The 19272-nt window shown below is 38.1% G+C and overlaps 1 protein-coding gene across 3 annotated transcripts in view; it reads right to left on the bottom strand.

The window, feature by feature from the left end:
* DGKI (diacylglycerol kinase iota) overlaps nucleotides 1-19272 on the bottom strand; it is a 212342-nt gene that overhangs the window by 104235 nt on the left and 88835 nt on the right. For 2 of the 3 annotated variants that reach the window (XM_083801007.1, XM_083801008.1), the window contains exons 5-12: nucleotides 16812-16868; nucleotides 15163-15228; nucleotides 11272-11343; nucleotides 10617-10733; nucleotides 4700-4774; nucleotides 3898-3993; nucleotides 2813-2895; nucleotides 503-563 (exon numbers count right to left, since the gene is read on the bottom strand). In XM_083801007.1, coding sequence (XP_083657133.1) covers nucleotides 503-563; nucleotides 2813-2895; nucleotides 3898-3993; nucleotides 4700-4774; nucleotides 10617-10733; nucleotides 11272-11343; nucleotides 15163-15228; nucleotides 16812-16868 — 627 coding nt within the window. Of the gene's footprint in view, nucleotides 1-502; nucleotides 564-2812; nucleotides 2896-3897; nucleotides 3994-4699; nucleotides 4775-5078; nucleotides 5175-10616; nucleotides 10734-11271; nucleotides 11344-15162; nucleotides 15229-16811; nucleotides 16869-19272 lie in introns of all 3 variants that reach the window. The other variant, XM_083801009.1, reaches the window with a different exon arrangement.

The raw sequence follows: 19272 nt of genomic DNA, 5'->3' as shown, positions 1-19272 counted from the left end.
AAACTCCTGAACCTAAATCTGCCATATCCCAGGCTAGTAGTATGACCACTTCCTCACAGTGAATTTTTAAAGAAAGTGAGGAAACTTGAGGCACAGAGGAGAACCCCATTTGACTGTACTCAGACATCATGAAGACAACAGCAGAAAATTATAGAAGTTAAGATTTAATGACCCCCAGACACCGATTTAACCTGCTAGATCCTCAGATCTGTGCAAATAGTAAGAGAAGGCCAACAAATAAGGTCTTTATTTTTTAAGCTGTGCCAAATCTTTATGCATAAAGCAGATAGAACCTAGGACATTAGATATAAGAATATAGCCCCATCATTAAGCAGGCCAAATCACACAGAAAAGAGGAAAAAAATGAGTAGATTTAATAAACGTAAGGTGGAGATACAATCAAAAATGTTCGCTACAGGCACCACATGGTGGGAAACCCATGACTGTGACCACTTTCATCTCTAGGCAATGACCAAAGGGCTGCCAGGCACTGGTCACCTACCGTCCCATCCCCACCACAGGCCAGGATCCGCAGGTTTGGCACTTTTCTGTACAGCTCCAGCCTGGCCGAGGAAAGCAAAAACAAAAAAAAAGTGGAAAAAAAAAAAAGTCAACAGAACAATGTAGGTAATATTTATGCATTTTGCTGAGTGACAGTTTAACAGCCACTTATTTTTCTCTAGAATATCCATTATCAGTGGCATAGGGTGGAGTTAGAAAAATAAAATTAAAAAAATGACATGAGGCCTTCTTTCACAGTTAGACAACCCCTCCTGAGAAGTATTTTTTCTGTTTAACATGGGAACATGTAGCCTGAAAGGCCAGGTGCTCATCTCCCTCTGGAGATGATAAAACCTTCCATTGTCCTCTTATCCTAAGGCAACAAATGTAAACATTGGGGTTTTTAAACCAAACATAGTGTTTCTCATCAGAGTTTGCTGAGCTCTGTTTCTGAAGTGTTTAGAGCATGACAGCTCCTTCAACTGATAATTGTATTTCTTTAATACCACGGAAGACAATATCACCTAACAGAGCTCTTCTTTGGCTATCTGGTATAAGATACCAACAGGAAAGCCAAAAAAGGCCTGTTCTATCAGTTGCGTGAAAGAGAGGCCTAGTAAAATGTCTCCCAGTGGAGGGGATCTAATTCTCCTTTAACTCCATTACACAGCTCTGAAAACTGTAAATCTACTTTAAAGCTTCTGTACATCATGAGAAGAGTGGCAGGTGTTTCAGCAGGAAAAAATAAATAAAAATGAGTGCTTTAGAATATGAATAGCAAACATTTGGTCCATTCTCATATAGGTAAATATATGATTTTAAATGATTGGTCCTTTTGTGCTGCCCAGATTGTCAAAATATCACTGAAGAGACAGTTAAGTAAAGCAAAGATCCTTGTCTCAAACAACAAAGAAGGGTGGTCTTTTAGCAGTGAGAATCACCCCTTTAAAGACAGGTCCTCCTGAGGGACACTCATCCTTCAACCACTGCCCAGATAAGCAGCATCAGTTAGTCAGCAATCAAAGATAGTTTCATGCTGCTGTCATCTATGGAAATATAAAAGCAGCTTCACCCCTTTATAATGATCAGCCACTAGGAAATGGTCAGGCACTGTGGGATCCGCAGCCCATAGACTCTACTGAGATTTAGGCATAATGTACTGTTCAATGAACTCCCTACTTAGACTACCTGAATCTGATCAGCCATGCAATTGCCTTCAGTTGGTGCTCTGTTGTACATTTTAAAGCAGTAACTATGAACAAGATTCAAAGATGTTTTCCTAATATGTGATTTTGTGTTAAAGGATTGCCTTCTACAGGTTTGTCTTACTTCTCTTGTAGACAAAATTCTTAAAACATCCTCTATGTATCTATTTACAATATGAAGATCGTGTAACATCCTTTGTCTCTGCTTCTGTCACTTGCTGTGGGCACTCCCAAGCCATTTAACAAAAGGAACAACAATCAAAATCTGGCCAATAGAGGGTGCTCCTTGACAAATGTAAAAGATCATATCTGAACAACAGAGCTGCCATACCTCTCACACATCTATTAGAATGGTGTATATGCCATCCCCATCTTGTTTCATATGAACTACCTTTTCCTGAATAGGTATCACCCACAATACCAGAACGTCAACTCCAATTGGTTGTCTTCACACATGTATAAATGTATTTATTTAGATACATATATTTATACGTGAGGATGGAATTTGCAGACAACACAACAGAGAAAATACAATAGAAGTAACCTCCTATTTAACAGAAAACCTATTAACTTGTCATAGTCAATCACAGAATAACAAGACAATTTGAGTTTGAAGGAACCTCTAGTTCAGCTCCAGCTCAAAGCAGAGTCAACACTGAGATCAGACCATGTTTCTCAGGGTTTCATCAAGCTGGGGCTCCACATACGAAGAGAACCTGTTCCAATGGGTAACCGTCCTCACAGTGAAAAAGTCTTTCATTATATCCAGATGGATAACCTCTCATTTCAAGCATCTCTTTGGACAATTTGTACATTGTTTCTTGCCCCTCCTGCCACAGTGCTGTAAAGGGTCAGGCTCTGTCTTCTCAATAGCTTCCTCATAGGTATTTAAAGCTAGTGTTAAGACCCCCAAGCCTTGTCATTTTCATTCACATGCTGAAGCACCTTATCTGAAGTCATTTTAAGGGCTTAACTATACTCTGAAACTGATTCTGGATAACATGTATGAGCATCATTAGTTTACCAATCTATCCAAGCTAGATGTTCATCTGCTTTCCTGATATAAAAAGAATTATGGTTCACATGGTGAGTGCTTGAGAACTTACGCATCTTTTGGCCCTTCCTGAGAGAGATCAAAGACTTGGCGTGGATTCAAATACCACATAAACGTTTGGAGAATCTTGGTACCCTGGGAAAAGAGAAAAAACAAAGGAAGGGAAATTATGAATTGTATAATGATTATTAGAAATAATAGTGCTCATTATTCACTATATTTGGACTGCTTTTCCTTCCTCTGTGCTTTATAGTGCAAAAATAAACTAAGAAAAATACAAAATAAAAAGTGGTGTAGCTGATGACCCCCCAATAGAGACCCAACAATTCACGCACAATGCACATGTATACATATAAATTGAATTTAACAACACAGATCACTAACAGTTCATAAGAATAAGAACTCAGGTTCAGACCAAAGATTTATTTCCTACAGAAACCTGTTCTCCTACCTCTGACCACATGCAACTATAAACCTCTGTTATCCCACTCATCCTCAGCCTGCCAACCATGACAGCAAAAAGATGAAAAAGCTTGCAGGCAAAGTCACCATAGTGAACAGTGTCCTGCCCATCATTCAAGCAATGATGCTTCTTTGACACCCACCATCACCACCATGAACACTTATAACCATAAGCTTCTACTATCTTGTGAAGCAGGAACCAAGGACTCTGTGGGCAGTAGCTGCACCACTGCTCCCTCAACTCAGTGCAGAATGGTCAACCTTTCACTGAAATACCACCTGGTTCTTTAAGGTATAGTATAGGAACAGAAGTGATTTCTTAAATGCCATAACAATGTGGCATTTCACATTCACTGGGCTTTCCTTGTAAAATTACATCATATTTTGCATAAAAGAAGTCTTAGATACTTCACCAGGAATCTAAAATTTCTGTGGAAACATGAGTTCTGAAAACTTCCAAAATAACATTTCAGATTCCTTTCAACTTGAGACAACTGCTCATATATTCAAGTATCCTTTCTTTCCACTTCAGTAGAATTAGATGGAGGTATAAGGGGCATTCTACAGCAAGCACCTCTTCTAGGAGACTGCAATTCAGTTGCATAGAGTTCTTATTCATGACTGACTGAAAACTATTCTTATCTGCAGAAACACTGTTATTAGACTAAACTTTACCTGGTTCCCTCCACTTTTTGGATTGACAAAAACCAGCAATGGTTTCATGAGTGGAGAGGAGATAGGCTTTATCACAAATGGCCGACCTTTGTTATCCTGAGGAACAGAAGCAAGAAATAACTTTAGTAAAAGCTATGGAAAGGGTAAGTTTCACTGGCACAACATGCAGAAGACCCAAAACAGCTCTGGCAAAACTACTTTGGGTATTGGAAACAGTATAGCCATGATAATATGGTGCTCAGTTGAGACTAAATGTATCCAGCTAAGACAATTCAGTAAGAAAATAAGTAAACCTAACCATAGGACCATTAGTATGATTTTTTTCTCTGTGGCCCAACGTCAAATTTCACACAAGTAGAATATCTCCAACTGGAGATCAACCAAGGGAGAAATTATCCAACTGGACCTGCAAACCACCCCAAACTGAGACCCTTGCAGTCAATACACTCATCATGGATTTCACAACCCCATTTTTACAATCCTGTTCCACCTAATTGAACCCAAGTGTCTGAGCTGAGTCTTTCACACCCCAAGGGAATGCTGTTTCATTAGTCTGCTGGTAGTCCTGGAGTCTGCTATGTTGTTTCTTGAAAAAATTAATTCAGCAATTAAGAGACTTCTCATATGAGTTTTTGACAAAACATGTCTTTTCTCACAACAAATTCAGTAATATGGAATTTTCCAGTAAAAAAGAATATTTTTTTTAATTCTATATTTAAAAAAAAAAGAAAAAAAACTTTAAAATCTGCAATTATACATTCAAATAAAAGGAGACTGATTTTCAAAGCTCTGAAATACTTACTTCATTGCCTCTTTTGCTGGCTTTTCTTTTAAAAGATGTTCTCTTCTTTCGTCGCGTTGAAGTCTTTAATGAGTTCTATGTCAAAAAAAAAAAAAAAGAACACATGAAAAGCAAAACAAAATTGAGAAGACAGGCACAGACAGAGCCCCTTTATGAAGCTCTTCCATGCATGTCCACTTGGAGAATGATAAGAGTATTTGGCACATGCTCAAGATTTAAATCACATGCGCTGCATGCTTTACACTTCCACACCACCGTTTATGGAGAAAGCCACACACGGAGACCAGACTGGTGCTTTGGAACTGGAAACTTTCCCACGCTGTGAGGGGGGAAAAAGATCAGATGCTCCCATAGACTCACATAACACCACATGTTGTACCTGCCAACCCTCCCAATAGGGGTAGGAGACGCCCATTTCCCCTTCGGGGCTCCAGTCTCCTGCCCAATCAGGCTCGTCTCCTGGTATGGAGACCACCTGCATAAAGATGTAATAAAAAACATGATAAATGAGATATTTTTCATGTTTTTTTTTTTTTTTTAGGAAAGAAAACAACAAGTTTTAGCTCTGGCAACCACTATGACTCAACATAACGTAGGCACCATGGTGTATGATGCTGGCACTGCAGAGTCAGTTCCAGCTTGTCAAGAAGCTTGTGTGATCATCTGGTGAGGAACAATGTAAATTGTTAACATTTAAGGATTTGTGGGTTTTTTTGTTTGCTTGGTTTAAATAATATCACTGAACCACAGGAAAAAAAAATGGAAAACTGCTTGTATTTTTGCAGAAACTAAAAAAAAATGCATGAAAGCTGTTCTCCAGGCTGGCAATAGCCTACTTAATAATACTGGACCACAAAGGTCTTCCGGTTGATAAGAACATACCAAAAAAGGAATTATTGTTTTTCCTTAAAATGCAGTACCTGATATCATATCAGCAGGAAAATCTTTCCTTTTCCATATGAATGAGATTTTGTATTATAGGAAATACTGTAAATATTTCCTAAGTATTTCAACTGTTGGTCTGTGCATTACTAGGAAAGAAAGTAACACAGGAAATTAGAAGAAAGTTAATTGACTGTTTTCTGACTTCAAGAGGGAAGCAAGATCCACTCAGCTCATCCAGAAGTTAATTTCTGTCCTGATGTTATTCAAAAGTGTATCATTAATGAAAAGAAATTAATGATCAGACATCACCAAGTCTGTAAGTAGTGATATGTCCCTACTTAATCCTGTTCACTAACCAGTAATGCCATTACGTTAATAAGAAGAGTTACTAGATTCTCCCTTGGTATACCTAATACCTACTTCCAGAATTTCAAAACCCCAGTACAACACATCAGATGCAGAAGTTAGTTTTTCCTGACTTCTCTGAAATGTGGAAACATTAACAGCTATCTAACTCAAATTGCTAAAGACACTATCCTCTTCTTTTTCAACCAGACCAAGAGAAGCCTGCTGTAGAGCAAAAAGTCCCAAACTTTTTGTCACCTCCCAACTTCTCTTGTGGACATTGATGTATTCATGCCTCGTTGCTTACTGAAAATATTAAAGACAATATGGTTCAGCAAAGGAATTCCTCGGTACTTGCCCTCTTATGTCATAGTTTGAGAAACTATCTAAGAAGGCATTCTTATTCTTCCCTACTCTGATACAAAGTGATCTTGAAAACACAATAAATCATGAAGACTGCACTGACCACAGAAGTGGATGGACAGTATCACCTTCATAGTCTTTCATTGCCCTACATAAAGAGTCAGATTGAAGGTAGACAAAAGTCTTTATGTCACTATAAAGGTACAGTACATTAGCCTCAAAGGTCCAGCAGGCAGCCGCGAGCAGTAGGGTTCTTGGCCTATTTTCTCAGCTGATTTCTGCTAAACAATCCTCCCTGGCGTGGGGCAAAATAGGACAGATCAGAGATTAGTCTATCCACAGTCTTCCCAGCTATCTGCTGAAAGGTCATGGGCATATCAAGACTTTTCCTTGTGCTCCAGTCTCTCCAGGTGTAAAATTTAAAATACTTATCTTATTAGTAATGTGCAGTGAACTCTACTGGCAAATCGTAGACTGTAACTCAAGTCAGGTATTATGTCAGGAAAGTACTTAATTGTACGACTTGAAGGACTGTACATGTTAATTCGGCCTCCACAATAGATGGACTTAAGGCCAGTGAAATTCTTCTGGAAAGAGTAAAGATAGTTCAACAAAGTATTGTCTACTTTAACAAATAATGTAAAGACTGTTTAAGTGTAGCTGTCATTAAATCACATCATAGCATAACTCTTTTCTTGCCTATGGTTGGGATGGGAAGAGGCTATACAACTATATTAAGGAAAGAGTTTTAGTCTAAGCCTCTATCATAACATTTTTTGATTTCTACACTCAAAAAGCAATAACATATGTTACAACACAACTATGTTATTTTGCTTTTCTTTTTTTTTAGCATGCTTATTTGTATAGTGTTAAGAGAACCTAAATCTTTGTTATAATAATGATAACTGCACATCTATAGCAGATGAAAGGCAAGAAGCTGATCAAACATATGCAGGTTCTCTTTGCAAACATGCAGAAGAATAACAGCCAAGAGTAATCATCAGTCTTCACACATGGAACTGAAGAAATGGATGTGTACTACCTTGTCCACATAACAAGGTGATGAGTATTTTTACAAACATATAATGTTATTCAGCATAATACTTGATAGCAAGGCATACCTTTAACTGTGCACCATAAGTAAATCCTAACTTGCATCTAGAGAGGAAACCTCTCCTTTGTGGATGTCAGTTTGGCCATCTTCAAAGAGAGATTTTTGGTATTATTGCATGGTCACTATAGTTCTAAGCAAGCTTAGCTAAATGAACAGAAGAATTGGAGTCCTTGCATGGTATTGGTTGGTGTGAGGGCCACAGACTATCTTGAGCAGATCTTATGAACCTGTTCAACCTTTTCCTTTGCAACATTTCAGTCTTCATTTTCAAAGGCTTTTAACATGTTGGGCTTCAAATGATGTAAACAATTAACAGCTTCTGAGAAGGTCAATCTTAACCACCTTCTGATTGTTCACAAACCGCAGTCGGGCAAGACAGCTGCAGCCAGCAATTGAGGAAGGGAAGAAATAAACCCAGAAGTATAAAGATTCACTAACACTTTTTGAAGGTCCTTGAAGGAGGAGTAGAAGGAGAAAATACCATGTTTACTCACCTTGAACAGGAAAAATAAAATAATAAAATAAAATAAAATGGAATCTTACAGTCACTGCCTTTGCCTTCTCAAACAGAAGACAGATTGAATTCTAAGTACATCAGCCAGATGTACACCTTCTCATTGTCTTCTTTTCTCACACAGCAAAAGCATAGCTAGTCTATTCCTAGCACTAACACCACTTGGGCTACCATGCCTGACTTATAACAAAATGTGACAGGGCAATAGGGTTGACAGCTTTCACAAACTAGAAGACAGAACTGATTTGAACCCTAGGAAATCAGAGATGGTATCAAAGTGCTGCTAACACAGTACATAAATACTGGAAATCAGTAAAAGCATTACAGAAGTGGCTCACATTATGAATAAAATGAAATTGGTACCGGGAATTTTACATTTATGAAAATGGGTCATTACAGACAGGGCTACCACCTATCCCAGCACTATTTGAACCATTCGTAATATTCTTCTACTTGTAATCAATTGCTTGCAAGCAGCAAAAGCTCCCCGCTTAGAAAGTAAACGGTGTAAGCAGAGATTTTTCCTTAACCAATTACATCACCATGTTTTACTACTACAATATTGCGGGTAATCAGAGGGGGAGTGTGCTCTTTATTCAAATCCAATATCTGAAAGGTGGTGACCCATGTTGTAGCTAAGCATGGGAAAACATTTTTCAATAAAAAGAAAAAGAAAAATCAAAAATCAGGACAAGGGTTTGCTACAAAAAGCCACCTTATTTGCTTGAAATTAAAAAACAATAAAAAGGATGAAGGCACAACTAAAATCAGCTTTATGAGTAGGAAATTCATTTCAGGAGTTGCCCGTGATCAATGTGAGTAGTTAACTAGAGCTGAGAAAATAATTTATAACCAAAAGGCTTCTAGCCAAATTTATTCCAATTATGGAATACGTGAAAAACAGATTGCTCATTACACATATTTATTTACTATCTCAATTTACAAAAACTTGAATATTGTGTTTGTATTATGTGGACTGAATGCAACCATAGTGTTCACCAAACACACATATAGGGTTAAAGGGGTCACAGTACACAGAAGTAGAGCTGGCCAGAAACAGCAGGAGGGAAGAAAACTTCCTAAAATAATAATAATAATAAAATAAGAATAAAAGCAAACAAGATTTCTGCTAAAAATCTAAAGATGCATCTGAAAGATGTGTTAATATTTTCCACAGCAACAGATGCGTTCCACAAAACTAATACTGCACTGGGTATTGTTGTTCAGAAATGTTGTGGAAACTTGCCCATCCTCTGTGCTACATATCATTCCAATTCATCTAAAGCTTCAGTTATTCAAGGTAAGATTTTTGCATGCTACTGACCATGAATTTCAAGGACTTGACATATGATGGGAGGGAAAATTGGACTGAAATACTTCCTCTCCATTCATGACTCAGGCACACAGAACTAATAGACACTTTCAGTACGCCTAACATTTAAAACACGCATTTAAAGTACATTTTTCCCTATGAATTATAATTAACTAGATCAGATTTTCTTTTGAACTTTTCTGAAAAAATAATGGACTAGAAAACAAACTGTCTAAAAATATTCTAAGAAAGTCATCCTTTGGGCAACCACCAAATCAGGAGAAAATTACAAGTGCAATTTTTTTAATATAAAAATAAGAAAAATACAAAATAAAAAATGCAAATACAAGCAAAAAATTAATAGAAACCCCAAAAAATAAAATAAAATAGACAAAAATAGCTTAAAAGATTAAAGAAAGACTTCTTAATTAGTTCAAATATGGATACTATTGTTTTTGTTAGTTTATTTTCTTTTTATTAAAATTAGTATTTGTTGTTTTTAATAACCTTTTCCTGATTTTGTTTAAAAATAAAGGTAACAGTAGTGTATTGTTGGCTCACAAAAAAAAAAAGGGGGGGGTTAGTAAGCTAGAAATTATATCACAAATTCAATAATCTTCATGTTTTTGTAAGAAACTATACCAAAAAGCATATGAAAGATGCTTTTGTTCAGTGTGTGTTCGTCTGTTTCTTTTCTACCTAGAATCAAAACAACAACAACAACCACCTACTTCTTGCATGACGGGAATCTCCTTTTAATTTTTGGCCAGTTTTCTTTTGGATACCTTCTCTCCCTATTGCGTTGATTAGTGAATTAACCTCTCTAAAACATATCACATCTATTGCAAAGCTTTGAAGTCTTGTCCTTTTTACCTGCAACTAAATGAGCATGTGGGCTTACTGCTGGCATTCAGCAAGAGCTGATGTGAATAAGACATGATTGTTTAAGAGTCCTTTGATGAAAAATTCAGAAGCATGCCAGACCAGCTACAGTGAATTCTTACTGCAGTTCAAGTGAATGTTTGTTAACAGTTTTTCCCCTGTATTTGCTCAGCTCTATTTAATGGAGCATGCTTGACCTCCAACACAGTGTATTGCTTGCAGTATGCTAGCTGAAGTCACAGTTAAGAGGAACAAACCCGAGCTGCATTGCTCAGAACAAAAGTCATGTTTGCTGCTAATCATCCCAAAGAGAGAAACCTACTGATGGCTAGATGGAAGGGAAGGAGGGTACAGGTTCATAGTCACCATGGATGTATGCTGGGTATCAGGGAGAGAGACAAGGTTGAACAAGCATGCCTTAGTGGAGGACTACTGAGTGCCGAAGCCAGGCTGGCCCTGTACAGCCATACAGCTTCAGAAACAGACATCAGCATGCAGTTACCTGAGGTTTCTTCACCTTAATGATCCAGGTGGGAGGCACAATGACAGCTGCGTGAGCCCCCAGGGAACACGGCTCCTCGATGTGGTGTAGCATGAAGCAGGTGACTTTGTTATGAAACTGGAGAAGAGCAAATGAGTAGAGTCAATAAGGAGGTCACGAAAGACAAAGGCGGAGAGGAAGAAGAGAATGACACTGAGAAAACTGGACCAATGCTCCCAACTCTGTCATCCTCAAGTTCCCACCTCAAACCCCGGGAGCTTTAAGAACATAAAACTAAAGATCACCTTTCTTAGCCATGCTTTATACCAATGGGGAAAAAAAATCTCTCCTATGTAGATAAACACAGATTAAAGCTCATAAACCAGCCTGACAGTGCTAAATGTATTAAAATCCCTTTGACTCTTTGAGATGGCAGCAGCATTGTGTTGATGGTAGGTAGCCAGTGACTACACTGGGCAGCAAGACTCTTCTCCTGGAAGGATTCATGTGTTAGCCAGCTAAAATTATGGTGGTTTTGAGCGAAAGGAAAAGAAAGAGTAAAACTGGGGGTGATTCACTGAGAGAAGAAACCTTGAAAGCAGGGACAAACAGAATTAATTGCTTTGAGGCCACTCAGTGAAACTGCTACCACTTGCCCTGAGTATTGTCCACTTACCGCCAGCTTGCACCAGGAACAACTGATGGCCACAATCTCTTTACTATGGAAGGAGAACTTCTGCTGAAAGCCCTACAACAAACAGGAGAAAAAGAAATAAATTGCTCTTGACTACAACAAAATTTACAACTTGAGCTCTTGTCGGGAAACTGTGCTAGGCTAAATCAGTTCAGTGCAGTCAGATACTTTGGTCCAGCCTCAAAGCTCTTAGCCATCAAACTGATTTTGTAGGGATATAATAATAACAGAATTCATGGAGAAGGTTCTTCAGCTAGGGCATGTGCGCACTTCTCTATCTCACTCTCTCATATCCCCCCCCACCCTCCCCCCCAGTCTTTAGAGACACAAACATTTTAATGCATTTTTAAAATTGTATAGTTAAAGAGGGAAAGGAAGAAGAAGAAACAGACAAGGAATTACTATTTTAATGGGTTTCTAGAGATATGACTAAGATTCAGATTTTCTGTGGAACAGAACATTCTTTCTTTGCAGTCTTTTTTGCCCTAAATACATATATATATATTAAAAATAAAATAAATTATTTTTTTATTATTGTTATTATTTATTTTTTTAATGCACAGTTGAATCAACTACCATGTCTGTCTGGAAATGTTTCTTTTGGGAAATTAAGTTTGTTTTATTAAGCTGACTCAGATCAAAATCCTTTTAGTCAACTCAAAAAAAAAAAACAAACATTATCTAATTCAAATAAAAAAGTTATTTGTATGTATATTTTTATAGGTTTAAAGAGAAAAAAATCACCGTTATCAGCAAATACGAGATTTTGTTCCCTTACAGAGGAGTTTCATTTTGTAGAATGCTATTTCAGCAGACATATCTTTTTCCTCTAAATTCTAAGTCTGGAAAAGACCATTGGGTCAAATATACCCTTCTTGCACATAACACAGGTGACAAAGTGTAACTGGAGTTATAGCCTAAAAATTTTTGTTCACTTAAAGCTTATTTAACCTGAAAAAGAATTGATTTGGGTTAATGTTCAGCACTCCACTGAACAGTTTGTCATAGACAACTTCAATGTTAAGTCTAGATTTATTTCAAATTTGCAGTTGTCTGGAGCCTTTGTTCTTTGTCGTTTATCAGGCCTTTCTTTACCACATTAAGCAGCCCTTCAATACCCAGAATTTTCTGCCTAATTGGAAGTCTCTCTATCAGGTCAGGAGGTTATGAGTCAGTTTACTTTTTGACAAGCTGAGTACTACCCAAATCTCCCACATGCTAGTCAATATCCAAGACCCAAGGAAAAGAGTTATAGTAATCTGATTTAGTAACATCTATAAGGACATATCTTCACTGCATCCATAATTAAGGTCCCAGCTGCTGTGGAATGAGATGGATATATGCAAGATGGATACATGCAGGAAAAACGAGACTATTAGGACACTAATGGTGTGCTTGACAATGACAAACACAGCAAGGAGAAATAAACAACCAAAAACTCATCCAGAGGTACAATGCTGTTGTCAGCTGAGAGACTGAGCTACAGTCTGTCCATAAGCAGTAGCTGAGGACAGCCCTATCAATACACTGATGGGGAGGAGGTTCTCCCCATCTACCTGCTGTGCAGAAATACACATTGCAGCTAGTTCTTCTGGTGTCCCCAGAGCATATTCAAACCAGCTTGCCAATAGACCACACCACCAACATAGGACAAGTCCCTAAGCTTTTAGCTTGTGCCACTTCTGTCTAGAATTTTTTTAATCCTTACGCTGGTATCTAAGGTTTTAAGAAAAAAACTCAGAGAAACTCAAAGAGCAGGTTCTTCATAATGAAGGTGATTTAGTGTGTTCAAGTTTAGTAACAGATCATGGCTAAATGGCTTCACAAAGACAAGCCATCCAGCTGCTTCTCTCTGGGCAGATCCAATCTTCTATTCAGTACAAAAGCATTTCCAGTGCACAAGAGCAGAGTGACAGTATGTATGACAAGTGCTGAAACTGGACAAAGTACTTTATTCTTATTCACTTAGTCTAGTGCTTCGTACTGTTTCTTACAAATCTTACTCTTTTTTGTCCCAAAGTATTAAAAATAATCAGCCTCTCATGGTCATGAAATGTTTAGTTTTGTTCTGGTTTGTAACAAGCAGGAGAGAAATCCTCTCCCAAAATCTCTACTAAAAACCTAAAATTCAATACATTAATTCCACAGCCCATCAGTGATATATTTTAAACATACGGACTGACTGAGCAGCTCGTCTCGTTCTGGATGGACTGTTTTTCTTTTATTCAGTAAACCATTTGTTTTTTAGGGAGTCATAAGAGAAAATGATACAGCAATAAAAACATATTAATGATAAGTAATAATGAAACACTTTTCATCCTCAACTTGCATTACAAATGTGAACTAATTCTTCTAAAGATATATAGTTTGAAGTAAGATAATAATTATTTGAAAGCTAACTTTTCAAATAAAGGAAGTGATGAAATAAAGTGATGTGCTGGAGGTCACAGTGAGATTTGACATGGACTATCAGGTTGAAACACTGGGGGACCCCATACTCCACCAAAAATTCGCTCTTCCTCCTTTCCTCAGTGAGAGAAACTTTGTGAGAATATCAGCCTATCAGTACCTGATTAGCCCTGATTCACTGGCAATCAATTTCTGTGCAACACATGAAATTCCATGCTGTGAGTTGTTCCTGTGGAAGTAAATAGTTGTGTATACCAGAGGAAATACATTTGGAGGAAAAGAGCACCTGAATCCCCAGTTTGAACTGGTTATTACAATCTGCCTAAATAATTGGGATCAAAGCCCCCATTAATAAAGGCACTCACACACACATACACAGCACATAGGGTTCCATAGCTCCAGCGTATTTTGGCTATATCCTTTAACCTGTTTATCATGACATCTGCAGAAAAATACAATTCCTTCTGAACTTCCCCCCACCAGTAAGGACTGATAGGAATTCTAGGACAGACTGGTTACACTGGCCACATGCATGTAACCAGCACAGGTCTTAATGTGACAGACTGCAAGAACTCCATATGTAAAATGAAATCCTAATGCCTTTAGGGGAGATCCAATCTAGAAGGGCAAAGGAGGCATGCCATAAGAATGCTGCCTGTGAAGTGCCTCCTTGCAGTGTTCACGTCACTTTTTATAAAAGGGTACCATATTCGTATGGTGTGCCTTGCTGCAGCTGATAATCTACATCACTATTCAGATACAAATCTGATTTCTTCTGACTAAAGTGCCACGCCATGGAGATTAGACACAATCTTTCTTACTAGTTGATGGTAAGACGGAAACAAAAATATAATACAGTGCTAGAGAAGGGAAATCAAATCCCTGTGTTATTTAAATATCTCTCACCAAATTTCAGGGGTTCATAAAATTTCGGAAGAAATGTCCTCAGGACATAAGGCTCTTCTTACTCCTTTTTATACCTTTTTAGAAACAAACTTTTGTTTTGCCACATAGATAGTGAATGTGAAGCAGTCTCACAAATCCTAGAGTCTGCTGAGACAGAAAGAAAGCAACAGCCTTTCTTTTTCCAGAAGCCTGAAAAAATAGGCAATCACAATTTTGGTGCAGAGAATAGTACTATGAGAGCACAATATTGGCACGGGGTTGGTTTAACCAAGAAAAAAGCTCAAGGAGCCACTGCCTTCTTCCTCATCATTTTCATTGGCCAGTGCAGCGCAATGGTCCAGGTCATAACATATGCCATTCCTGCACAGATGCAACTGCCTTTTCTCTTCCCATGTGTGAATCAGGGCTGCTACCACTCAACACATCAGTCTTGTCATTTTCTGCTTAAGAGAGGCTAAGTATTTAGCAAAGAAAATATTCCATGACTGGAAGTAGCTACTGACTACCCTGAATGCATATGTGCCCAGTGTTGTGTTTGTGCTGCATGGGCAGTCTTACCTTTCCACACTGCTTACATTTCCCCTCCTGTCTCCGCCTGTGCACCCAGTGATGTCGGACAAAATTCTGCAAGAGAAGGACAAAGAAAATGTTACAGGAAGTGATGGCAGCATACATTCAAAAGGTACCATCCACGTGAAATTGATTTACAGAGATCAAAGAAAAGGTCCCTTCAGCCAAGGCAATCATTTCTGGAGTAAAATGCAGTAGTCCCCCCTTGAAAACCTCAGACACAGCCAAAACCACATGAAGAAAAAGGACAAGATAGGGTTATTTATCCATGTCAAAATGTGTCCAGAACTACTTCCTTGTTGTCCTCCTATAAAAAGAAGAAAGTATATTACATGAAGATAAGCATCACCTACATATATACTCAGCCACAACACAGGGCCTTGTTATATTCTACTTGGAAATACACCCTTAAAAGGCAAAAATATTGCAAGTCAATGCAGTTAAAGGGAAGGCAGGGAAGGAGGACCAGTCACTGAAGTAGTCTGGAGTCCTTACACCCTGGATGGCGTCAAGAGGTGGGCAAGAGAATGGAGGATGTGCAGGACTGCAGTGCTCCTTTTCTGGAGGCAAGGGTGTTAGAAGAAGCCTTACTTGTGCCCTGCTGTTATGCCAGCCTGCACAGCAGAACTCATGTGGCAGGGAACTGAGCTACCTCTGCTAAGAGCAAGCCGTGACATGATCCTACCAAAGAAAGAGGAGGAAAGTCTCTGAGTTTCCCCATCTCTGCTTTTGGGGAAGTGAACAGTGGCTCTTAAACAAGTAGCGTTCTATTTCTCCCCCATAACTAACAAAAATGAAACAGAACAACACGCAAAAGCAGTCACTTCCAAGTCTTCTTCCATACTGTGATTACTCATGGAAAAAGGGCTTCCATAGTACCAGACTGGCAACCAAAACAACTATAGCAGTTAGGGTTGTGGTTTTTTTTCCCCTCTTTAAATAAAACAAGAAAAAAAAAAAAAAACACCACCACAATCTAATGTGTAAATAAGTTTCAACAACTATCTATTCTTTTTTGGTGGTGGTGGTGGTGGTGGTGGTGGTGGTTTTGTTGTTGAGGGGTTTGGGGGTCAGGGTTTTTTATTCATTTTTTTGACCACTGACTTCTAACTCTGTAAGAGATACATAAAAATAGCTATAAAAATAGCTATAAGAACAGTAAATACCCAGTACCTTCAAGGGAGATGGACTCATACAGTAGCTGGATGCAAACCACAGGGTTTTTGAATGTTTGATACTTTGACTAACAAAAATCTTTGAACACGAGAGATGCTTGAAAAAAATAAAATTAAAAAAATGAAGGGAATGTTCAGCTGAAGCTCAGGGAAGCACAGAAAAGCCAAAATACTAATTCAAAGGTCAGAAAGAAAAATGAAATGCTACAAAAAAAAAAAATAGAGAATGGCTGAGTGAATGGGAAAAGAGACAGCAGAAAGACAAAATGGTTCCTGTCAGTATAAGTAATGCAGCAATTCAGCTAGAATTCATTTTACATTTATTCTGGGGTGAAGAACAGATCCCACAGGGAATCAATACTCTAAGACTCCTCTGAATCTAGAAGCACTGCTGCAGCTCCACACCAGGTGAATCAGCCCACAAATCAAATGAAAAGCAACCATCATTTGTCCATTACTTACCTCTCTTGGAGACCTGGAGCCCCCTTCTCGGAAAGTTGGTTTGCAGCGAAAATTAATCTGGCATTAAAATAAAGGTGTTAGAACTGGAACTGAGATGAGAGATTATTCCAATATGTTGATCTAGGCCACATTTCCAAAGTATTTGTTACTTATTATAATATTTATTTCATGAGTTGAAGAAAGTAACTTACCTGGATGTCAGAAAATCTCTTCACATGCCACAGTAATACTCCTTGCTAAATCTCTACAAAGCCCTCACCTTCATTAAAGCTACTGCTGCCTTCTCGGTTCCATTATTTAAACCATCTCTCCCTTGCCAAGACGGCAACCATTTCATCTGTGTTTTTTTTCTGAAGAATGTCATTTGCAACCAAAGTGGACTTAAGTTCTCAGAAGTTAATAGGAGCTGGAAAGCTAACTCTAAGACCTTTTTGCACATCCCTTATGCCTTCATAAGCAAAAGCTGTGCAAAAATCATCTTAGTTTACAGGAAAAAAAGTGTACATTATTCTAAATTTCTACCTTTTGTTTAGAACACTTCCCCAGTCACAAGCCATTTGGTGAATATAAAACTGCCTCATGCAGTGGTATTGTCTCCTTAAGATGGGGGAGGAAAGGCAAAAAGAGGACAACAAGAACTTCAATGGAGAGAATAAATTTTTAGGAAGTCAAAAAGAAAAAGCATAAAATAAATAATGAGGGGATCCTATAAGAAAATCCTAAATAATTTACTAGGGACTGTAGTGATAAGATAAGGGGTAATGTTTTTAAACTAATATTAAGTAGATTTAGATTAGATTTTAGAAAGAAATTCTTGCTATGGGGTGGGGAGGCACTGGAGCAGGTTGCCGAAAGAAGTCTGGAATGTCCCATCCCTAGAAGTGGCCAAGGTCAGCCTGGATGAGGCTTTGAGCAACCTGGTCTAGTGGGAGGTGTCCCTGCCTATGGTGGGGGGTTGGAACTAGATGATATTTAAAGGTCCCTTCCAACCCGAACCATTCTATGATTTTATGATCTTTTGAGAAAAGAAAATCAACAGAAATGTAAGCAGGGGAATATATAAATATATATATAAAATATATATTGAAGAAGGGAAAGAGCCAGAAGAAAAAGACAAAGGATAAGTGGAATACACTAAATTGAATGGATTCAAACTTAAGCTCGAAGAGTAAAACCTTAAGGATACTGCGCAGCCATGCTTTTGTTATGAAAGTAGAAGGATCAAGTTTCCCCAGTTTTGAACACAACCCCCTACTTCACACAGAAATAAGTTTTTATTCTCATATAATCATGGCTTTCAAAATAATAGCTCAAGGGAGAAAAAAGAAAAAAGTGAATGACATACTTATTACTTAAATCAAAGCCATAGCACAAACCATAGTCACAGCCATTTGTCTTCCTCCGTTGCTCCTCATGAGGAATTGCAATTTATCATTTCACTGCTGGGTCCTAGCAGGTTAGAAAGATCTCCATCTCTTAAATTCATTTTACTTACAACTTGGACTTTTGCAGAGAAAGCCAAACTGAAGACTAATGTACCAGTTTTAAACTCCACAGAGTTTAAGATGAATGCAAACTTAATAACCCTCTGCCAAGAGGTGAATTTTGTGTTTTCTAGAATAGCATAGACAAGCTCAACAGAATGGGTTTTATCTAAGTGCTCATTTGCTACTGCTGGCAAAGCCACTACCTTACTGGGCTATGGAGAGCCAGCATCCCTGATGATTGGAAGTCATGAAAAATTCACTGGTAACATTTTGTGCTGAAAGCATGTGCTAATGCTAATTTCACTGTGGGTAAAAGCATTGGGGGTGGAAATGGTACCTCTCCAACTTGGTATTATGGCAATCACTGTGACATTTGTCAACACAACCCCAAATACTGGGAAAATAAAAACCCTTTCCAAAGGGTTGCTGCTATAAATTTGTTTTGCATCAACTTCTTTTATGGAGAACAACACTGCAAAACATCTAGTAGTGAAAATGAAGCTCTAATGAAATCCATGGGTATATTCCCACTTGTTTCATCACACTTATCCCACCAAGAATGAAAAACAGCAGAGGGGGAGGATTCCTTTTCCACGTTCCCAGTTAGGTGTAGTGAACAAGAAACACTGATGGGAAGCCTGAACCCTGTAATCAATATTCTATAAGCACTTGGGGGCAAAGAGGGCTCCTTGAAGAAGCTGATAAGCAGAAAAGATGTTCATAGAATTAATGGCACTATAAAGGAAAAGTTTCATGTTTCGTACTTCAAAAACAAAAATTTTATTTCTGAGTCTTTGAGGAGGAAACATCATAGTCTAGTAAATACAGTGGAAAATATTCATAGTAGCACCTTATGCTGCATTGCTCATAATAAATATAGCTGTCATAAGACGAATTATTCTGGGTTTAGCTGAGGAATTTTGAAAGGCCAATTTTGCACATGGCAGGATACTGCATTTTCTAGTTTCAATTTT

This window comes from Anser anser (assembly GCF_964211835.1).
Source record: "Anser anser genome assembly, chromosome: 1".
NCBI classification, from domain to species: Eukaryota; Metazoa; Chordata; class Aves; order Anseriformes; family Anatidae; genus Anser; species Anser anser.
The sequence above is the reverse complement of the archived record's forward strand: the minus strand, read 5'-3'. Positions and strand labels throughout refer to the sequence as shown.